The sequence below is a fragment of the Tamandua tetradactyla genome, chromosome 4, assembly GCF_023851605.1.
Source record: "Tamandua tetradactyla isolate mTamTet1 chromosome 4, mTamTet1.pri, whole genome shotgun sequence".
Taxonomy (NCBI): Eukaryota; Metazoa; Chordata; class Mammalia; order Pilosa; family Myrmecophagidae; genus Tamandua; species Tamandua tetradactyla.
Window position 1 is genome coordinate 54,278,232 of NC_135330.1, and position 16,935 is coordinate 54,295,166.

Sequence of the window (16,935 nt, forward strand, 5' to 3'; positions counted from 1 at the left end):
AAAAATCAACAAATGGTGCTGCAATAATAGGAGTGTCACATAGAGAAATAATGAAATGTGACCTACACCATACAGCATACCAAAAAAAAAAAAAAAAAAAAAAAGGCCCACGGCTAAGGACTGAAGCAACACAGAGACAAAAGGACCTATAGGCTCATCATATCACAGAGGTACTCATTTGTGACTCTGCAGTCTTTTAAGATAGATCATTGCATATTTTAAATGACTTCATTTAATTAAAGTATGGGTGGAAAAAAAACAGCTTTCTTTATTTACCACATTCAGTTAACACTGCTGTTCAGTACGTTATTTTATTTTTTTGGTATGCTTGCATATTGCATCCAGAGCTACAGATTTTCCACAGTGCTTTCCAGCCTCATTCAAGTATAATAAAGGTAGAAATCTATAGAAGCTCTAAGATTAAACAAACTGTACATCATAAAAAAATTAACTTAATTTATAGACAGTCAAAAAGTATTGACATTGCCCTTTATAAATCATAGCAAAGATTCATCACAAGGGATATTACAATCTACATATGTGATCACCATACAAATGCCATTTAGATTTATGAGGTGCAAAACTGAGGATTTGTGAAATGTACAAAGGTAGAATCAGCACTTTGCACTATATACATTTCTTTTAAGGTAACAGTATTTTCAATTAATCTAAGGTACAGGATTTTCTTATTGCATATTTATTGTTGCTGAGGCAGTTAGTTATGATACAATAATGCAATATCCATAATTATTTTAAATAAACAAAAACATTTCTCCTTCCAACAATAAAGAATACATCTTTTTCTCTAAAATCACACAGAACATTGCTACATACAGTTTTACACAAACACTGCAAAACATGACCTTAACACATCTGCCAGAAAAGCAATGTGCACATTTATATTTAAATTATGCAAGAAAAAATATTGCACAAAATCCTATTATTTTCAAAATAAAATATGCTTCTGTCTAAATGCACATAATTCCTATTTCTTGACCAAATCAAAATGTGAACTCAAAATAATTCTGCCTCTTAAAATAAGCTTTTGAAAACATACACTAACAATATTACTGAGCTGAACATAGGAAAGATGTCAATTTTGACGTAAGCATTTGTAAAAACTATTTCCTACATTAAGAAGTGCTTGGGGAGATTAGATTTGGGGAGTCCTTTTAAATTCTTTAATTTATATTCTCATTTACAAATATCTATTCAGAATCAGGGTTTTTTATGCTAAACAAAACTGAACCTGCATTAGAAAAATTTTCCTGAAAATTCTAATTTTCTAGAAAAGATTGAACGTCTATTGATTATGAGAATATTCACAGTTTTCTCCTCTTGATCAAGAGTTTACTTCTTCACTTTAGGTAAGAAACAACTAATTCATTAGCATTTCTGGATCCTATTATTAGGATTTTAGCATATAATCCTAACAACAGCATCATCAAATACTCTTTTAATTTAAAAAGGGGAGACTGTTTCTGGAGGATGCTGTCAACGTAAAGACTGAATTCCCATCAGCATGCATCTACACTCTCATCTATTCCTAAGCTAAAAAAGCTGGCTATAAGGGGTTGGCAATGGTGGCTCCATGGCAGAGCTCTTGCCTGCCATGCCGTAGACCCAGGTTCAATTCCCAGAGCCTGCCCATGCAATTAAAAACAAACAAACTGTAAGTATTGGAAAGAAGCATCATTCTACTAGAGGGCCCTCTGTTGCCTGGTTAAAAGGTTGAACAGAACGGTGTTAGAGAATCAGGTAAATGATTACACGCAGCTTCTAAAAAGTGTCTTTGAATCTGTTCTTTAAAAGTAGATTTCTTGGATATCAGCATTATTTTACTTAGCACAATAATGAGAAAGTTACTGAAATTAGAAATGGTACTATGGTTCTGTACTTGTAGCAGGATTTAAGCAGCTATATAAAAAAACCCACTTCTTCTGTGTTTAAAATTTTGGGCTAATAATTTCTAAGCAAAGTATTTATTACTATCGTCATTGCCACCATCATCATCCTCATCATTATTTTAACAAAGACTTGCAATCTTTTCCTTTTAATTGGTTTCTTCAGAGGAGAGACTTGATTTCCCCACATCGTCTATTGCTGTACCTTGCATAAATGGGTTCAAAAAGTCTATAAATGTTTTCTAAATGAATGAGTTAATTTTTTAAAAGAAAAATAATCATGCCATAGTTGGTGCCTTTTTAAAATTTGCTAAAGGTAACTGACAAAATATGCCACACCTAAAACACTTTTACTTATCAAAATGATAGCTCCTAAATTTATCTACTACTCCTCTATCCTCCTGAAATCCCACGGATGCAGTTTCTAAGGGAAAACGGATAAAAGTTATAGGATTTGGAGAGAATCATGACTCAATTTTAGAAGCCATATAAAGGAATGGGTATCAAAGCCAACAGTCTTATTTTTTTATACAATTCTGGGGTATAACAGGTGTTGCTTCTTTGAAAAAAAAAGTTTTTTCCCCCCCGCAACAGAACAGCAGGGAAACTTACAAAATACTGGTTTGCTACAATAGAAAATATGCACACAGTATAAAATAAGGTAACACTTTTATTTGTTTCAGAACTCACCTCAATTTTACTTCATTTTCACTCTCATTACCATAATACTGGGAAGGTGAGCTTAAGAGCAGAGGTGGAATACTCAAAATATTGAATGGCTTGAAATACAACTACTTAATATTTCCAATAGTCTTTTGAATTGTTTCAAGAACAACATGTAGAGTTTTGTTTTTGTTTCTGTTTTTAACATGGACATAGCTGTGTTTGTATGCTGAAATAAGGCACAAATCACTTTAAAATACCCTAAGAAAAATATGCTATTTGTTAGTGGCTAAATATCCCCCCAGCAACTTAGTATATAGTCAAACATGTCGTGAGGTGACCTAGGACGTTAGGAGGAGAATTTGTATTTCTGAGGCCATGATATTTATTAAGCAAATGGATTAAAACAAAAATTGGCCTATGCTTCATTTAAGATACCTCATTCTTCAGACTATGATTTCTGAAGCAAAACAAAACAAAGCAAAACTCATTCCAAAATTCATATTAAAACCTATCTTATATTCTTTTCACAAATTATGAAGGAATATTTGTCAAGCAGATTAACAAAATGAGTGAATTTTTTTCCTTCTCAATTAAAATAGCTCTTTTGATATATAGTATTCTTCTCTTATATACTTCAATACAGTAAAATGGAATTTTGTAATGAGCACATAATGGCAGGATTTGACAAGGCCCTTAAATTTTACTTCTGTCTTAACATATAAGGATTAAACAAGCTTTTCCTTAATATACATACAGTCACGTAGATATACCTTAGAAGGTAAATAAAATTTGTCTTCCTTTATAAAACATGAATGGATAATTGTCCCAATTAAAATATATCCGTTTTGGAATATATTTAAAAACAAAAACTTTTTCTTTCTCTTTAAATGATTTAAAGACTGTGACCTGAATATTCATTTTTAAGCAATATTTTAACAAGGTCCCTTCCAGGATTTTTTAAAATAGAAAATTATAGTATTTTGGTAAATGTTTTAAAGTTCAGTTCTAATGGGGTTCTTGAATGGTTTCTCAAATATCTTCTCTAATAAGACAATTAAAACTATAATCATCCGTGATTGGGGATGTATAAGGCAGATATACTAAACATACTAATTACAGATTAACTATCATGTCACTGGGTTTTTTCCTGATTGTAACTTTCCATCATTAGCCTAGATGAAACAATCAATGCGTGATTTCTTCTCAGATGATTTTCAAAGCTTAAAAGACTTATGAGGGGGCAAAGGCAAATCTGTGGTGCAGAAGAATTCCAAATAATTTATGTAGAAGCTCTACCCTAAAGGAAAGAGAGCATAATGACTTCTGCATAGTGACTTCCTTCCAAAGAGTACAGTATGGAAGAGGGGGTCGGGAGTGGAGAATTTTCAAGTGGAGAAACCTAACAAACACTACCTCAGTCCAGTGACGGAAGTCAACATTATCATTCATAAATTATACTCACAATAGGCACCCTGGATAGGATGCAATGAAAATGCCATGTTAGCTCTGTGATCTTCTTCCCCAAAACCCATCATCCCGGTCCAACCATGGGAAAAGCATCAGAAAAATTCCATTTGAGGGACATCCTACAAAATACCCTCTCAATGCATCTCAAAACTGCCAAGGTCATCAAAAACAAGCAAGGAAAGGCGGAGAAACTGTTACAGCCAAAAGGAGCTAAAATGTAAAGTGGTATCCTAGATGGGCTTGGGGAACAGAAAAACAGGGTATTAGATAAAAACTGAGGAAATGTGAATAAAGTATGGACCTTATTTAATAATAATGTTCACAATGGTTCATGAATTGTGGTAAATGTACCGTATTAACATAAGATATTAATAAAAAGGGAAACTGTATAGGGTGTATGGGAACTCTTTGTTCTATTGTACTATCTCCTCAATTTTTCCATAAACCTAAAATTTCTGCATATAAAATCAATTATTTAAAAAAATAATTTTAAATCACTTTTTACAAATTATTTTAAAAAGTGAACTTAAGATGATGATATAAAGGATTTTGACACTGAATTATTATTTAAGAAAAAAAGAGAAAAATTGTTTATCAGAACAGTTTATGTAGCTTTTGGCTTTCTAGGGTTGAATCTTAGATAACAAAGGCATACAGAGAGACCGTGAAAAGTTTTTTAAGTGTCTCACTTGTAAACAGAAGTCATTTACTTCACATTATAATTCAGCACTTCATCTATTTCACTGAGCACAAGTTTGTACCTTTAAAAAATTTGGAAAACATGGCTGCAGTGTCCTGTACGAAAACTAAACATTTCCACAAGAAAGCGTTTAAACTCTGAAAAGATTAATTTTGACCTTGATTCAATGAAAAGTTGTTATTGCTCTGCAAACACTGGTAACTTATCTTTCAAAAATTTACATATAAATCCATAAATTATTTAAGTCTGCTTAATATAGTTTAAGATTAAGGCAATTAGTGGGTCAACAGTTTCAGCAGTTTCAGGCTAGTTTTGATATCTTCATCAGTTCATGCTCAAACAGATTAGTATAGTACCTATCAGCTATGTGCAGGGATTACATACGCATACCTAGTTTAAACAAAATGAATGGCATTAAGCACCAAATACTGGGAAGGCATATGTCCAGTACATATTTTCAACATACATACAAACTAGTACCTGATTTAAGAGCACAGTAGAAGAATTAGCTTTACATTTAAAAATCAATGGATAACATATCTATGAGATGAATGAGTGGGGGAAATGCATGTTCCAAAGGAAAATTAATTTTAAAAGAGTAGTAACAGTTGTTCCTACAAATACTTCTGTTTACTATAAAGATTACATGGAATCCTAAGACGTCTGGATAGAAGCTTGGATGCAAGTACGTGACCCTTAATTGTTGATTGAAGCTTGATTTCCACTTTTGTTTTCTTCTGAAATGTTTAAACCTTGTTGGAGGGCAGATGTCATGTGACATAATGACACTACTTCATCTAGCAGTCCGATATCCTCTGAAGTGTCTTTGGTGTCCTTCCCTTCTTTTTCCCAAGGAACAAAAGTAGATGGATGTCGCCCAAGGCTGGGTAGAAGCAGATCACTGGAAGTCTGGTGTAGTGTTTGTTCCTTTACTGTTTTTCCTTGGTCAGTTTGGGAAACTTCAAGGGGAGATAGCTGGAAATCCAGTCCTGAAGTAGACACTGGCTTTTCCACCACAAAAGGGTCACTCACATTGTCAGCACTGAGGTGTTTTTCACTGGTTTCCTCTTTCAAGATGAACCGAGAGTCTGTCAAACTGCTAGAGGAAACTCGTTTCTTGGGAGATGGAGGGAGATGTTTGCCTCGGAGGGCACTGTCATCCTGCCCGAGATTCCACTCTGTCTGATCACCAGAACCTCCACAAAGCAGGGCCAGATTATTCTCACTAGGAGCATTGGATTTATTCTGAAAGAATGATCAGCAAATTCAGAAAATTTTTATAAGATTCTAGCATTTCTCTGGCATTATCTTTTTTCTAGTTTAAAGTTAGCATTAATGTCTTTAATGTTAGGAACTTGAAGTTATTCCGGGAGAAAATATAGTATGCACACTTCATTCTGAACTCCTTCAAAAGGCTCTATTAACAGGACAAAATGGGATTGACTTTGATTTCCATGACCTTGCAATTCTCAATAGAAAGTTCAAATTAGTTTATCTAATCAGTGCTAAATTTTGTGGTCACTTACCATCCCTTGTGATTTTAAAGCATTTCCTTGTTCATTTTTGAAACAACAAAATGGAAAAGTGATTTTAATGGTTACATTTACTTAAAAATATGTTGAAGACCCATGAAACAGAGAAAAGGAAAATTAGGCATATTTTGTTTTTTAAAAAAATTCCCTAGAGAAGATAACTGTAAAATTAATTGCAAGAAAATATTATTGCTTGACAAGAGAATTTTAGTTAATGACAACAGTCACCAGAATTAGATAAATGAAAGGTAAATGTAGGAATATTGTTACTAGAAATAATTCTTAGTAATTACATTTTAACAGAGTTTTGAAGTGTTGACATTTACCTACTAGAGGTTAAACGCTTCTACCAACTCAGATTATAAGATATGGCAATCAGAGCAGGGAAAGAATGTTTCATTTACATTTATAACTTGAAAAACCAACTAACCGTAGGCTTGTAATCTATGTCATCCATTGATCTAAAGAAATCCAAGCTCTTTGCTGCTGCTAGCTTTCCTTGATCTGAGCTGTGTGTGCTCAACGTGTCAAGGATCTCTCCTAGTAAGTCCATTTCACCTGAGTAGGGAGTCTTCACCCTTGTTTCAACAGAGTCATCACTTTCATAAAAATAAGCAGAAGCTTCTTCACCATCTTCAGAAGATAACCTGAAGGAAAATAAAGCATGCACTAGTAGCTACATAACCACATACACCGCATGGAAGCAACCTCTCGCCCATTACATTCAACTAATAATGAGAGAATATTAGAACCAAAATGATAATTCAATAGAACAACAAGAAAATAAAAAATTAGTACACGGCCAAATTCTTTTTAATGATGTATATACCAATTAAAATACCATCTATTTTGAGCACGCACATTAAAAGGAAACAAAAAAGTTTATGCTACCTTATCAATCTGGAAACAGAAGCGGAAGCTTCTCACACAGTCTAATTCTGTGGGATTTGAGATCTTTACCTTAGAAATATTGGTTTTAACACTTGTAAAGACCACTATAGCATATTTTTTTATGATTTTTCCTTTTATGTATTCCTTTATTTTAGAGAAGAAAGCATATTTCTTTATATAGACAGAGATAGATTTAATGGAGAAAAAACAATGCCCATTTTGTCATTTCAATATATTCCTAAAATTGTTTAAAAGTATTATATTTGCTCTTTTGATATCATCATAGACTCAAACACCTCCCTCTCCCCCTGCCCCACCACCAAGACAGTTGACTGCTGTCACTTTTCCTATTATCAGATGGGTAAGAGCCTAATACAGGTGAGCTTCTTTACCCCCTTTGACAATATCCCAGACATTTCTGTAAGCATCATTGCTTTCCAAGAACAACAAGATATTACAAGCCTACCTTGGCTTTCCCTGCCCCAAGATGTTGCTTTTGCTGAAGAATAATACAGTGGACCAGAATCTGAGATCAAGGAGTACATGCACATACTTTGAAACATTTTTTTGTAAACTCTAACTTCTGCCATTAAGCCATACCACTTAACAGGATACCAAAATTCACCACGTACTTGCTTGACCTTTCAACGTCATCATCATCATCATCATTCAGGGCACCATCGAGGTTCTTAAGAGGCCTTTTTAATCGTGTCTACAATGAGGAATTGACAATAAACATTAGCAGTTTAAAAGAAGTTTCCTTAGTACCTTTTAAGGAACAATTTGATCTGAAAAGGAACACTTTTATAAGAAACATGCATCCAGAGTTTTTCAATTCTACTCAGTCATCTGACAAAGACATCAGGTAATGTTTATCTCAATGCTTGCTGGCTCCTCAAACTAATAAACAAAAAACCCAAAAAACAAAAACAAACCACTGGATTGGATACATGTAAATACATGCACAGCACACAGTAGGTCGGTCCCTGAATTAGGAACCCTTCAGGACACTGAAGAATCAGTCATAACCCTCCACACGCATCACCCAATATCAACAATCATCAATTTTTGTCGTTCCTGTTTTTTAAATTCCCCATCTAAACTCTCCCTTATCTCAAGGATTTTAAAACAGGGCTGCTCAAACATTTCTGTGCATATAAAGCACTTGGCATTTTTGTTAAAAATGTAGATTCTGATCCCATAGTTCTGGAATGAGGCCTGCAATTTCTCCATATCTAAATTAAGCTCCTAGCTTATGAAGCAATGCCGCTGGATCTGTGGGTCACACTTTGAATTGCAGGGTTTTAAAGCAAACCCCAGAGAACTGATCATGTCTCCTGTAAATACCTCATTATGCATCCTCAACAGATGAGAATTTTTTTAAACGCAACCAAAATATCATTATCGTACCTAACTAACAATTGTTTCCAATGTCTTCAGATACCCAGACAGTATTCATATCACCCTGATCACTCCAAAAACGTTTTAGTTGGTTTATGTGGATCAGAATCCCAAGGCTAGCATTACGTCTGGTCAATATGTCTCTCAAATCTCTTTCAGAGAACGGTCACTCCCACCTTCCCCTCCTTTATGCCATTTGTATGCTTTAACATGTTATTCTATCTTCATTTCCTATAAACTGGTAGCTCAAATTAGTTAGACACAGTTTCTTTTTTTCTTTTTTGTGTGTTTTTGGTAAGAAAACATCTTGAGTGTTGATACATACTTTGCATTTCATTGCATTAGGAGGCACACAATGTTTAGATGTTCCGCTTCTGGGGGAGTTCAGACTGATTAATAGCTTCAAGTGTGGTCAGCTGATCATTCATTATAAATTTCCTTATCAACCTTTCACTTGAGGGATTTAGCACCCTTTGATTACTACTGGCTAGATGCACTATTTCATTAGGAGCTGCAAAATGATACTGTTTCATGCATTTCTTCTATATTTATTTGTTGGCATTCTGTAAAGAACCTCATCTCAAACTATTTGGCTATCCTGAAATACAACGTTTTAAGAAAGATCAGGATAAATCCTTGAATCTTTCATTTAGCAATTGCAGAGTAATAAACTCATGGCTTAACAATTTTTAAAAGCAAGCCATGAAGTTCTCTTTTTTAATTATCATGATTTGTTTATCTTTGATGTGGTTCAACCTACCATGACTACTCTTGATGGTCATACTGTCCCATCTGTGAATTATACAAAGATTATATTTTTAAAAATAGCTCTATCATGCTATTTTAGAGATATATCATGAAATGTTTACAGATTAATTATATGCTATTAGGTATTTATTTCAAATTAATCCAGTTGTGGGTAGGGATATTAGATGAAAGTAACACTGATTGGCCAGGGGTTGATACTTGTTGAGGTTGGCTGAAAGGTACCTGGGAATTCCTATAAGCTTCTCTTTATTTTTGCATATGTTTAAAATTAAAAAAAAAAAATTAGAAAAATGGTCCCAAGTTTGGCCACGGGTAACCCCTTCAAGTTGGTTTCTGTGTCCTTTAGGCATAAACTCAAAAAGGCTTGGATAAGTTTCTTGCTTTTGGCACAACAAGATGTTTGTACTTCATCTTGTACATTTTCTATATCAGACCTGGAGTCAGCCATTTCCCCCCAAAACTCTGTTTCCTTTAAGTGGGAAACAGCCATTAAAACCAGAGTCTGGGTGCTATGGTGCTCATGGTACTGCAGCCTGAATGGGCATCCTTTTGAATGGGCACGAGCGAACCTGAATTTTGAGAGTTCAAATTTAGAGGAATAACTTTCTGTCTTCTGATTTGGATTTCCCAATCTAGATTACTCTTCTCCTTTTTTGACAAACGTAAAGAATAAGCAAATTTCTAGAACTTACAAGAATTGACTCCTCCTCCACCACCTCTGTGCCACTGCTGGTGAGAGGTCAAAAGGAAAGATTAAGTAGAGAAATATGTTCTTGGAATACCTACTTAGAATATGCAGTGTTTCCCATAAGGACAGTGATTAGGAATATAATTACGATCTATAAGTGTATACCACTGTAAGTTTAATGTATAGATATGAAGGAGAAATTTGAGTGATGGCCTAGGAACATAAACACCACTTATATTATTTCTGCAGGAAAAATATATTTCACTCCCCCACTCCAAAACTCACAAAATATAATGCAACTCTTTGTTTCTACAGATAAGTCATTATTATCATTATATTGAGCTCTCTCTCTTTATGCTTAGTATTATGTCAGGTGGGGGGTCTGCATTTAATTTCTTCTTTTAAAACGAAAAAAATTGTTTTAAAAAACCAGAATTACGAGGGCACTGAGATTTCATGCTGCTATTTTATAAAGTCATTATTGCCTATTTTAGAATTAAATCAAGAATATTAAACAATAATTTTTTTTAATTTGTAGATCTTGCAAAGCACTTTCACCTACACAAAGGGGTAGGTACAGGGAATACACACTTGAGTAAGATTTATTCTTTGTCAGTAAGCAGCTCAGAATCTAATGAACCCCACAATAAATTTGAAGGTAAATCAGGGAGGTTCCATAATTTGCCCAAAGTCACACATCTAATCAAGAAAAGGAACCAGAAAAGAAACTGATGTCTGTCTCTATTGTGCTATTCATCCCTTATTCCTTTTCTTCTACAAAAGCTGTTTTTATATTCATCATACCACTGCATGCGAGGAATCCTTTGCAGAATTTCCCTTTCTCATCTGAAAAAATCCTATGTATCCTCCAACATTTGGCTCAAAGGTAACCTTGGTAAAGTCTTATTTCTATCTGGTAAGAGATCTTCTGTGAGACCGCATATTTGACATATACCTGATGAGTGTATCAATAATCCCATTGTGTTACTCACTCATGTGTCTGCCTACTCCACTCAGAGGTCTCTATAAGTGGGAACCGGATCTCATATTTATTTGTGCTCTTGTGTCTGCCTTCCCATTCATTGTGAAATGAAGAAATGGTAAAAAAATAAAAGAAAAATGATATTTGCTGAAGAAAAAAAAAAAGGAGAAACGGTTTTCTGTTGCTCTTCATTATCAGGGCCTGTAAATCCAGGTCTGCTCCTGGTTCAGTTTGTTTTAGTCCACAGGGAATCACCATGGTCTCCTTTCAGTCTCTCATATTGCTCTGACATTCCTACCACAGGACCTTTGCACACCTTGATTCCTCAACCTGTAAAGCTCTTCTCTGACATTTACCCCTTTTTCTATCCCCACTCTCTCTGCTTATACACATCTATTCTTACTTGAAATTCTCATTTCTCACCTACCCCTTATCTGAGCCTGTTATCCTACTTTACCTTGTAGACTGTCACAGTCTCTAAAATGCTGGCAGTTACCAAAGACAGTTTTTATTGTGTTTTACCCCTCTTTAAATAAATCTTTCAATGGTTCTTCACAGATTTTTGGATAAAGCTCATACTACTTATCTTTGCACAGGGGCATCTGGTTTCACCTACCATATAGATGTTCGTTCCAACACTACCCAACCAACTGCCTTTCTCAGAATGTTTCTGAGTCTACACATATACTGATGTCCTACACATGTACTGATGTGCTACTAGGACTTCCATGACTCACCAACTTATATGCCTCCTAATATGTTTCTAGAGCACCTATACATGTAATTGTCATGGCCTAATCATACGATACTTTGATCATGGTTAAATTCTCTTTCTGTCTTTCTATACAGTGAGGTCTTGATGGCAGGCACTTACTAAGTTATCTCTGTACTTTCAGAACAGGGGACAATGTATAGTACATACTAGTGTGAAGAAAACTACAAAAGACTTTGAAAAAGGCAAAAATTATTATTGGGTATGGTATCAGTGGAATTCTGGATGTCGTCTGGAAGACCCTAGGCAGGGGTATCTGATTCCACATGGTCTGCAACTTTCATTGTCTTTATTTTGCCAGGATATAATTGGAAAAGTTGATTGTGCAACCAACGCCTCATCTCAAGTGGCAGGTATGACAAGCCACTATTAAGGAACAAAGGTTGGTTGTACTTATGACGACAAACACAACAAATTACTCCCAGGAAAACTGGCCTGGTGCCTGCCTGACAGGTCCAGTCTTACAGGTGACAAAGAAGGTCCTTTCCTGTAGTCCAGGAACCTTAGCAAATCTGAAGACCGTCAAAAGGAATTCGAGCTAATTTATAGGTATTTCAGGTAAGACATAAAAAAGTTTCTTGGACTTAGCTTCGTAGTCTCAAGATAGCAAATCACAGAGACTTTTATAAACCCAATCTACAAGTCCTAGTGAAAACATCTGACAGAAATGAATTCTGTAGCCTTAGCTGGTCAATGCTACATGGCTCTAGACTTACAAAGCAAACTCAAAGAGGCCTACATGGTTAACTGACATTCTTGCTGCCCCAGTAATAGAAACCAGCTAATTCTAAGGAGAACAGCCTCCTTTGTGATCAAGAATAATCTTGAGATTACTCTGATCACAAGTAGAGAGAGCATCAGGAAAATTGTAAAAGATTGAAATGGAAAAAAAAAAAAAAATTACCAGTGTCTTTTCAATGGAACATTGGGTGTTATCTAGTATTCCCTTCCAAGATTTTCTGATACTAGAAAGGTCTACACCATTTGTGGTCTCTATTTTGTAACTCTGTGGAGACAGAAGTTAACTTGGGGAGGAGTTACAGCAATGCAAATGCTTCTTGTCTGTAGAAATGCAAGTAAATTTTGTCCAGTAGAGGTACAGATCCTGTTCTTTGGATCATCCTTTGTACCAGTTTTTTACATCTTACTCATTAATTAATAAGCTCAATAAAATGATAGCCATAATTTTGCCCTTTAATATAAAGTTATTCTCTTTAGAGTAGGCAGTCAGTGTTTTCTGAATAAATGAATGTAGGTAGTTTTTGCCCAGTAGTTATTAAATACATTTTAAAAATTTATAAGATACTTATATAATGCAAAGAAGAAAACAATACACTAATTAATTGACATAAGTATTTTTGGTATCCAAGAGGCACATAAGAACATTATATTTATTCATTCATTCAATAAAAATTTAAGAAATGCCCTGTATGTGCCATTGCACCAGGCTGCATCCTAGGGTATAGTGATGACAAAAACCAGGAATCTTGGCTCTCATGGAGACTCCGTTCTAGTGAATTAAACATGGTAGGTAATACTAATCTACGAACGCTATGAAAGCACTGAACAGAGGTTAAGGGAGGTCTTTTCCTAAAAGATATTTAAGTTGACCCCTGAAGGTCAGTAGGTGCTACATAGATGATGATAAGAGGGAACAACATGCACAAAGGGTCTGAGGTGGGATGATCAGCACAAATATATGGGATGAAAAGCAAGTATTGGTGCCCTGTGGGTGAGAACAGGTTCTTACGAGGCTCATTAATCTTGCAATTACCCTTTTATCACACTATAGATGAGAGGCATATACTAAAAAGTAAAATGCTGGGTAAATTTAAGTTCATTGAGGGCTACAAGGAGATGGGGAGATTGGAGATCTAGCTGGAAAGAGTGGGCGCTGAGTACCGGGTTGGGGGAAGGTAGACAAGGACTAGACACCAGATTTCAGGCTTCGATATTAGAGAGCAAAAGAAAATAATTTCTTCAGTTTTTTTCTCCTTTAATAAGTATTTATTTAGAGCCCTCTACAAGCTGTTATTACGTACTTCCTGTATGTAAGGCAGTAATTACATCTCCATTTTATTCGAATTTTTGGCATCTCTTTATTCTACTAACATCCATTAAGCACCTATTTTACACCTGTTACCACCTTCCATGCTGTGAGGCACACGAATGAAATGAAAAAGATTTCCCTCTTCTTAAGACATTTAAAATTGTCATGTGCAATACAGTGAGAAAATGGCAAAATATTTAACACAACAAAGTAGTTACAGGTAAAAATGTCTTATTCTTAATTATATGAATACAAATTGAACTTTAACTTTTTTATCACAGATTTAAAAACTCATGTAAATGATCATAAATTCCATCATAATTAATGTCAAATTGTAAGATTCACGATAATGGAAAAGTAGGTTCAGTCAGCAGACTAATAATATTGATGATGTAAAACTGTATTTACATTCTATAAATAATTGCAAGTTCTGGAATTAAATAAGAAGATACAGAAGTTTCTGAAGTGTACAGAGTACAGCTACAATATCAGTGCTAGTCATTTCATTAGTTACCCAAAGGCTGTGAAAATTAGCACAAATAACTGCTAGTGCTTGCAACTCTCTTGGGGTTCAGTACCACACAAAGTAGGGGCACTTTTTTGAATGCAAAAACACATAATAAGAAAATAAAACAACAAGAGTTCTTACATCACTCTATAGGAGAATTAAAGATGAGATGAGTGGCAAGTTGTCACACATTCTCAGACTCCTACTATATTCAGAAAACAAACTATTACAATATAAAATTTCCTTCCTGTGGCAAATGTAAAATACAAAGTACACACTCAGTATATGCCAAAATTCATTAAGTTTGTACAGCAAGAGATGCTTGTTGAGAATGCATAAAATGTGAAATTAATGCAAAAGAAAGGTTATCAGTGTGAAATGAAATTTATTATAAACGATATCCAACTAGAAAAGTTGTACATTTAGCTAGATATTTAATGAAATCAAGTCAATGAACTGGTAAGGAAGAAAAGAAAGAGCTATCTTTTGAAGGAAAACTGTAAGCAACATGTAAAAGGATTAAAGGAGTTCTGTAGAAGGTCCAAATTACAAAATCATAGAACTTAATGTTTGAAGAGACCTTAAGAAATAAGTCTGGTTTAGCTACAACAAACAAAATAAATGCTTTCTTTCTTTTTGCTACAATGGTTTCCATAAAGTATGTCAGACACTAGAACAGTGAAAATGATTCTCCTAATGCACAAGGAACCTGCTAATCTTGCAGATACTCCTTTGATCACTAGATGGCAGACAAATACTAATAAGGCAAAAAGCTGGGCAAGGTGAAGTTCACAGGGGGCTTTTAAGGGTTTGGGGTAAAATACGAGGTACAGGCAGATGAACAGGGAAAACACATTTTTAGACTTCATAAAATGAAGTTGCTGGTAATATACAAAGTCTTTTAAAGTAAATACAGTCTGTGTTATGTCACCATTTTATAATTGAGGTAAATGGAGATCCTTAAGTGTTTCTTTGCTTACCCCAAGTCTACAGCAAATCTCTGAGTTTAAGCATTTTGCAGCCTAAGACAAAAATACTTACACAAAACAGCATCAAAGTAAATTAAACTCTCTCTATGGAATTATAATGGCAACACCTTGCAAATGCACAGTAGTTTAATTTGAAAGCGCTTTTAAAAAATGTGCTGTCATTTTTATATGTGGGGACTGAAAAACAGAGTTAAGTCACTGACCCATGGTTGACTTACTCCAGCATGTTAGGAGTTGTATATACTGTACCTATGTCCCTTAAATGCCCACTTTACCAGAAATGATACTGGATATTTTCCCTATTAGGGAGCTGAAAGCCTAGCAAACTAAAGTAACTTGGGCAAGACTGGACAATTAGTGAGTGACAGCGCTAAGACGTCAACCCAGGTGATCTGATCCATGACCAGAGTTCTTTTGTTATAATTATATTAGATTAGAAAAGTCTCAGAAAGCCAAAATAAACAAATGTCAAAAATTAGCCTAAGACTCTTTCTGAAATGGCAAATTTTTTTTTCTTGATGAGAAACCTGCTAATTTGCAAGTTAGTTTTATTTTTAAACCTTCTTAATTTGGCCTTGTCAAAGAAGACCTCAAAAAATTGTTTTATAACTCGCTGTTGTTTTTCTCCACGGAAATCTTTAGTAAAAGGTGAAAGATTTATACGATCTGAAGAAAAACCTGAGTATGAAATGGCAAATTTTAATATCATTTTTAGAGCAGGTGACAGTTACAGAAATGAAAGGTTGTAAATGCTCCAGGTAGGTGAAATGGCAGAGTGGAGAGACAAGAAATTAACACACTTTGCCAAAGATACTAAAACAGATTTTCCTGTCAGGACAAAAGGGTAAATTGAGAGTATGTATTTAGTGACGTCTGATAAATTTAGTTGATGAAGAGGTGATATTATTAGACTAAGAAAACAAGATTTCATAAAAGCATCAAAATTGCATTCTTAGCTGGCGAATGCCGTGATGAGAGTGGGTCGGCAGGGAAGCCTTTGCAGTGACCCAGATGCGTCCGAGGACCAATTCTGGATTTGCCGACTCTCCGAGTCCACGGTGGTCCTGTGTACTCTTGTTGACCTAATTCACTTCATTCTTTACGTTCAACTGTCACCTTAAAAATGCTCCCTTATCAATGCAGCATTTCATTCATCGAGACCAAGAATCACATCTTCCCATCTGTTCTGTTTCTAACTCGACTTCCACTTGAGAAGCAGAAAGCTGCACGAGAATGTCGCCCCTATCCTAAGAAGGAGACAAGTCTAGATAATCTAAAAAAATCTTCATTTTTCTTGAGCTTATCAGAGAGCTGAAGTTGCAAAGCAACCAAGTGTCCTGAATTCTATAGAGTGAAACCCTCCTCCAAGGAGAAATGGGACGCAGGACCTATTTCACCTTCAGCAAAGCACAGGGAAAGTGGTGACTGCCATAGAAGTAGGTGAGAAAAAAATCTGCTTAACTTTTAATAAAGTCTTAAAGGCCAAATATGGGCCAGTGTACCAGTTTGGAATAGCCGGAGACTCAGACAAGTGGACAAGGGAATTGCGCTTTTCCACAGATAAAAATTCTGTATTTTTAATTGCTAAATCCAGCACCCCACCACCCAGTGCTCATG

The 16,935-nt window shown here is 35.0% G+C and overlaps 1 protein-coding gene and 1 non-coding gene across 8 annotated transcripts in view; both read right to left on the reverse strand.

Moving 5' to 3' along the window:
• Window positions 1-242: 242 nt before the first annotated feature.
• Window positions 243-16,935, reverse strand: part of DENND1B (DENN domain containing 1B) — a 283,782-nt gene continuing 267,089 nt past the window's right edge. For all 7 annotated transcript variants that reach the window (XM_077157317.1, XM_077157322.1, XM_077157319.1 and 4 more), the window contains 3 exons: window positions 7,793-7,872; window positions 6,700-6,916; window positions 243-5,982 (listed from right to left, as the gene is read on the reverse strand). In XM_077157317.1, coding sequence (XP_077013432.1) covers window positions 5,434-5,982; window positions 6,700-6,916; window positions 7,793-7,872 — 846 coding nt within the window. In that variant the 3' untranslated portion in view covers window positions 243-5,433. The remainder of the gene's footprint in view (window positions 5,983-6,699; window positions 6,917-7,792; window positions 7,873-16,935) is intronic.
• Window positions 15,889-16,004, reverse strand: LOC143681757 (U5 spliceosomal RNA). Its single transcript, XR_013174818.1, has one exon. It is a non-coding gene; the product is annotated as a U5 spliceosomal RNA (small nuclear RNA).